The sequence below is a fragment of the Lonchura striata genome, chromosome 2 (assembly GCF_050655825.1).
Source record: "Lonchura striata isolate lonStrDom1 chromosome 2, ASM5065582v1, whole genome shotgun sequence".
In the NCBI taxonomy this organism is placed as follows: Eukaryota; Metazoa; Chordata; class Aves; order Passeriformes; family Estrildidae; genus Lonchura; species Lonchura striata.
In genome coordinates this window covers 34128549-34134548 of record NC_140704.1, presented here as the reverse complement: position 1 = coordinate 34134548, position 6000 = coordinate 34128549, and the positions used below count along the sequence as shown (strand labels likewise).

Sequence of the window (6000 nt, the reverse complement as noted above, 5' to 3'; positions counted from 1 at the left end):
CCCTGCAGCCCATGGTGGCCCACAGTGGAGCAGAGATCCACCTGCAGTTCATGGAGTGGATGTCCCCGGATGAGTCTGTGACCCCATGGGAAATCTGTGCTGGAGTGAGTTTGCCAGCAGGGTCCATGACCCCACAGGGAGATCCACACTGGAACAGTCTGTTCCCGAGGGACTGCGCCTCTTGGATGGGATCCTACACTGGAGCACTCTGTGAAGATCTGCAACCCAGGTGAAGGACTCGACTGGAGAAGACCAGGGAGGAATGTTCCCCATGGGAGGAACCCCCTGCTGCAGCAAGGGAAGAGTGTGAGGAGCTCTCGGCCGGAGGAGGCAGAAGCGGCAGAGACAACGTGGGATGAAGTGATGGCACACTTTTCCCAAACCACTGTGTCGCTGAGGGAGGAGGAGGTAAAAAAATTAGGAGCGAAGTTGAGCCCGGGAGGAAGGAAGGGGTGGGGACGAGGTGTTTTAAGACTTAGTTTTGCCCAAGACAGTAACTGGTGAGTGATCTCTCCCCATCCTTATCTCGGCCCAGGAGCTTCTCGCTGTATTTTCTCGCCACGGTCCAGCTGAGGAGGGGCAGCGATAGAGCGGCTCTGGGGCAGCTTGGCTCCCAGCCGGGTAAAGCCCACACAACGACGAAGTCATAGAAATCACAGAATGGTTTGGGTTGCAAGGGGACCTTGAAGGTATCATCTAATTCCAGCCTTCAATAAATGCCAACTCTTATTTGCCACCTGACTCGACAAAACAGTGCAAGGTGGCTTTTTCCGTCGCTCCGTTCCTTTATCGCTTCAGCGAAGCCTCCTCCCCCGGCAGCAGAGCAAGAAGACGGAGCGGCAGCGGGCCGGCCCAGGCAAGCAGAGCTGGAAGGAAACGCCTCCCGGGAGCCGCGGGCAGTGGGATACGATGTCCCACCGCCCCAATGAGGTGCTCCAGCACCGGCCCGGCCCCCGCCCCGCCCCGCGCTCCGGCCCCATCCGTCACGGGGCGGTGGGCGGGGCCAGACGCCCGCTGGGAGGACGCCGCGCCCTCCCATTGGCTGTGCCCCGCCGAGCGCCGTCCGTGGTTGGCTGCGGCGGCTGCCGCTCGCGCGCGCGGGCGGAGGCGGCGGGCGGCGGCGGGCCGGAGGTCACTCGGCACGGGGGCGCAGCATGGCCGCAGCGGTGGTGCGCAGGGGACCGGCGGGCTGGTGGCGCTGGCACCGGCGGGTGATGGGTAAGGACCTGCCCCTTCCCTCGGCTCCAGTGGCCCCGCTCTGCCGGCCGGGCGGGGAAAGGCCGGGCCTCTCCCGGTGCGCGCAGCTGCCGCGCTGCCCTTGGCGCCGCGGGCCCTCCGAGCCCGGTGCAGCTCCGGAGCCGCCTCCCTGTGCGGCATCCCCGGTGGCGGACCCCCCGGCGGTCACGGCTGGCGCGGCTGCCGCCTTATTCGGGGCTCCGCTGGGGCTTCGGAGCGGCTTGACTTAATAAATGTTTTCACTCATTTGCTTAAAATAGCGTGCCTGGAAATCATCAGAGCCCACAAAAGCCTCCTGTGGCAGCAGTGACATGTCTGCAGTACCTGTCACCTAGGTTTGGGCTGTTCGGCCCTCTCGGTCACTGCATTTGATTATTTTCTTTAAACCAAAGGTAGATCCAGCGGCACTTCCTCCTGTGTCGGCTCTGCAGGCACTGGTGCTCACCTGTGGCTGGTTCATGGGCAGTGGAAGGAGCAAGCGCTACAGATGTCCTGTTGGTACAAGCAAAGGAAGATTGTATTTGTAGAACTGGACCGAGACATTTTCCCTTTCCAGAGTCCTGAAAAATCACACAGCTGTTCCTAAGTAATTGAATTGCTGAAGTAAATTATTAAAAATAAACCTTCAGTAGTCTTTTCAGTGTCATTTTGATTGCAGTCTGTTGGTTGTGTATGTCACTTTGTGGTTAGGCTCCCAAAATATAGGTGAAGGGTTTTAACTAGCAAAGTAGAAGAAATATATTCTTTTAAATGGTATATGGTTCTAAAATCTTGAACACTTAAGGAAGTGTTTCAGGAATTACAAAATTACTTTTAAGTAGGTAACTTTAAAAACATTGAAACTCCCCTTTAAACCACACTTAAACTAATGAGTGAAAAATGTTTAACAATTTTGACATTATCTTGCAGTGCTCTTTTTGCTCCGCTGTCTCTTTTCCACTAATGCTTTTTTTTTGTAGTTGTAGTTCTCATGTTGTGATAAGTAATAGCTCAGGTGCAGCAGGCATGTTGGTCTCGTGTTAGTAAAGTTAAATACAGGGGATCTGTTTATGTGTTTAGTACCTTTTGTGATACCACAGTTGAAAGCAATAACTTTCAAGTATTTTTGAACTTTCTGTGCATGGTAACTGTCAGGTATTTCTGTAAGAGATTTGGAATCCACTGTCATGGTCAATTTCCAAATAACCATGTTTAATGTAGGGCAGATGGTGGGGATCTTGTTTCTTGGTGGTGAGCATAGATGTGAAAAGCAAACCAATACTGGTCCTTAAAGTTGAAAAATATAGTTTGTCTTTACCTGAAGATTTGAGTAAGAAACTGTAACTAAGACTAAGGAGAAATTGTGACTCTCCCAAGAAACTTCCACAGAAGAGAATTTCACCTGCAGCATTTAAGCTCTGGCTTAGTCAGTAGTGACTGTGCTGAAAGTACTCTTGACTGAGAAATGTCTGTGGGATGAAGGTCTAAGCATTAAGCCTTCTTAACTGCTAAGCTCTATTGCTTAGTTATATGTCGCGGCTTCCCCATCTCTAATGCATTTACTAAGTTTGCCATTCTTTTCTTTAGTCTGACAATTGGGTTTTGAGTAGTGATTTCATCATCTGTCCTGAGTGAAATGCCATCCTGGTGAAGGAATTCTGCCAGCTCTGAGAGCTGTCCAACACCACAGCTTGGTTAGCAAGCAGGCTGTCTTCCTCCTCTTACTGAATGTTCCTTGGTTACTCAGTCAGTTGCTCTTTGCAGCTGGTGCAGACCATGATGGTTTGTTTTTTCTGTATGTTTATACTAGAGACTGTTACATGTTCTAGGAGAAAAATAAGGAACAGAGGGCCAGTTTTGGAGGAGCTTCTTGGATGTGTATGTTTGTGTATTAGTCAGGTGGACAGAGACTAGGTAGTCTTGTGTTCTGCAGATGGCCGGCACTGACAAAGGTGCTTCATAGAGAGAGTTTATATGACCTTACTTAAAATTATATTTTGATGGATATGGAGAAATCCCTTCTGGGGACTGCTGGTGGGGAGTGAAGAGGAGGTTAATGAATTATGCTGGCTGAGAAAAAAAGATTTTCTGGTGAGTGGAGATTCATCAGCTGAGGGAGCTGTTAATCAAATAAGACAGTACCGTGCTAGAGAACAAAAATGTCCTTACAAGTAGTTTTGTTGGAGTGGAGGGGACCCATTCACTTAATATTTCAATAGTACTTTTCCTGGCTTAACAGTACTTTTGCTGATGCAGTAGCTCTGCTTGAATTGTTGAATGACTCTATGCTCTGGTGCAGAGATTAAGCAGGGATTATGACAGAAGACCTGCTGCTCAGAAATCCAGCATATTACTTAGTTAAGGGATCAAGATATTCTTTTTAGATTAAAATACTTACTGTATGGTTTTCTCTGTAATGTATTAGCAAACATTTAATAAGGTATAGATACAGATAAGAAAAATTATGTGTAAGAAGACTCTGATAGCCTCTCTGGTTTTGATCAGTAGACCGTTACAGAGGCAAGAAAAAGCAAGTGAGATGTTTTCAATGTAAAGCTGGCCAAATTTAGAGTATTGTAATCTTAAATTATTATTTTGGCAGAATGCACTTCTCTAAATCATTGCATAACCTTTAAATGTCAGTGACCATGAGGAAATTTAAATTCCATTGGCAAAACTTATAGGAACAGAAGGATTCTACCTATGGACAGCTGGTCTCTCTAACTTCTATATTTCTTCATCTAGTTCCCTCCCAGGATCTAGTTTCAGTAGGTTTTATAAATTACATACAGAAGTCCACAAAACACAGAAACTCACGCTGATCCTTTCTTTCAAAGTAGGAAGGAGAAAAGATATTATGTCTTCTGTTGTGCTTGTACCAGAACTTCAGATGCTAAATCAGTAGGAAAATCTTTCATTTAGTGGCTCATTTTGAATTGTCGTCATGTTTCCTGCTCCTTGTCAGGTGACTTAATGTGTATTTTCTTATAAAGCCCCAAGCAAAACCAGCAGCTTCAGTAGTTGAGCTTACTCTGAGTATCTTCTCATGATCCTGTTAGATCTCACATATTGGAAAAGAGGATCCAGAGAGATCAAGGTCATTAATATTCACTGATCCAGAGAGATCATGATATTAGTATGAACTGCAACCACTCTTGATTAGGAAGCTCTTATGGGATGGGGCTGTGTGGACTCTCACCCTTGTGCCATTTGGTGAATATGGTTCAAAATAAATTTTATAAAGCCAAAAACTAAGTAATATAGTCCAAATCATATTTTGGGAGTTACTTGTTTCTCAGTCCTGTTCTTGGCCAGTTAGAGTGCAAGAACACTGGATTTTTTCAAGGTCTGCTGTCTGTGGTTCTACCCAGCTACTAGACCCTTTTTGTTTGATTACAAAGAGATGCCCTCAGTTCTGCATATTATAGTGTTTGTGCAGTCAAGTATTTGCAGTGAAATCAGGGCAGCACTGGAGCTGGACATCAGAATAGCTGTAGCTGGTTTTGCTCACAATTAGCTTGATATACAGATTAATCTGTATTGCTGGTTCTGTTCCCAGGGAAGGTGAATTAGTTGCACATGGTATTAGTGATTATTTAAAAAGTAGATTCTGTTGCTCCTCTTCTGATGTTCTGCCCTCTCTTAGAAGTTAAGTGTGGACTGGGCATTTTTCCAGCCATGTGACTGTAGCAGGTTACTGTTGATTTTATGGTCGAAGTAAAATGTGTTCAGTACCACAGGGACAGTTTCAGCAAATGCTTGTACAATTGATGGGATTGGTTAGTGTACATGATATGGGTTTGCAGAATATCAGTCCTTAGACGTTTGAATTACACAGTTATTTCAAAACTGAGCTTGTGCTACTTATCAGATGCTAAAAAGGGCCAACATACGTGAGCTGGACATCACATTCTGTGAAATCACCTGGGGAGGTTCATCTAATGGGAAAACATGAATGTTCTTTCTTTTGAAATGTCCTCTTTTTGGCAAATCCTCACTGTCTTAAGTAGTCGTTTAAAATATGCCATGCATCTACATGTAGTTGGTTCAAATTTAATTGAAATAATCTCTATTAGATTTGTGAACTAATTTAATAAGTCTTCTAAACCAGTTTTCATCTGTTTGTGTACCTGGAGATCTGAAGGTTTTTCAAAACTGTTAATCAAATTATTTAATTTTGAAATGTCTTATATAATACTGTGAAAAGTTAAACCAAAATAAAGTCAGAAACTGACTCAGGATTTGAACTACTTCTCTAACAGTTCAAATTCCCATGATTTGAATGTGTTTTAGCACATAACAGAAAGTGGTCTCTGATTCATGGACTGAGAAAAAAAAAAATTCAACAGAGACAGACAAGAGGAGAAATAATAGGAGAAAAGAGGCAAAATAATGACACAAACCTTATAATACCAGTCAGCAAGTTGTCTTGTATCACAGCCTAACTTTTGCCATGCCTTTCTGGGGATACTGCAAAATAGCGATTTTTAAGGAAGGCCTTATAATAGAAGAATGTGTTCATTTAATGGATATTTACCTTGTGAAGAGCTGTCTTAGAGGCACAATATAAGTGCATGTTGGCAATAGACACATCACTGCAGTCTAATTACAAACTGAACTCTTAATATTAAGATGTGATGACAGTCTTGAAAAGTCATCAAAGAAAAGCAGTTTTATGTAACATTGTAGAGAAAAAGCAGGCAGGTTGCAAAGAAAGAGTAAAAGTAGCATGGGCAAAATGTCCTTCTCAATTCCTAGCATGAAGATCAAGGCAAAATTATGTCT

General features: G+C 44.7%; 1 protein-coding gene across 3 annotated transcripts in view; it reads left to right on the top strand.

Annotated features, from left to right (window-relative positions):
- Positions 1-1134: 1134 nt before the first annotated feature.
- HIBADH (3-hydroxyisobutyrate dehydrogenase) overlaps positions 1135-6000 on the top strand; it is an 84081-nt gene continuing 79215 nt past the window's right edge. For all 3 annotated transcript variants that reach the window (XM_021538192.3, XM_085568395.1, XM_085568384.1), the window contains exon 1: positions 1135-1218. In XM_021538192.3, the coding sequence (XP_021393867.1) occupies positions 1155-1218 (64 nt within the window). In that variant the 5' untranslated portion in view covers positions 1135-1154. The remainder of the gene's footprint in view (positions 1219-6000) is intronic.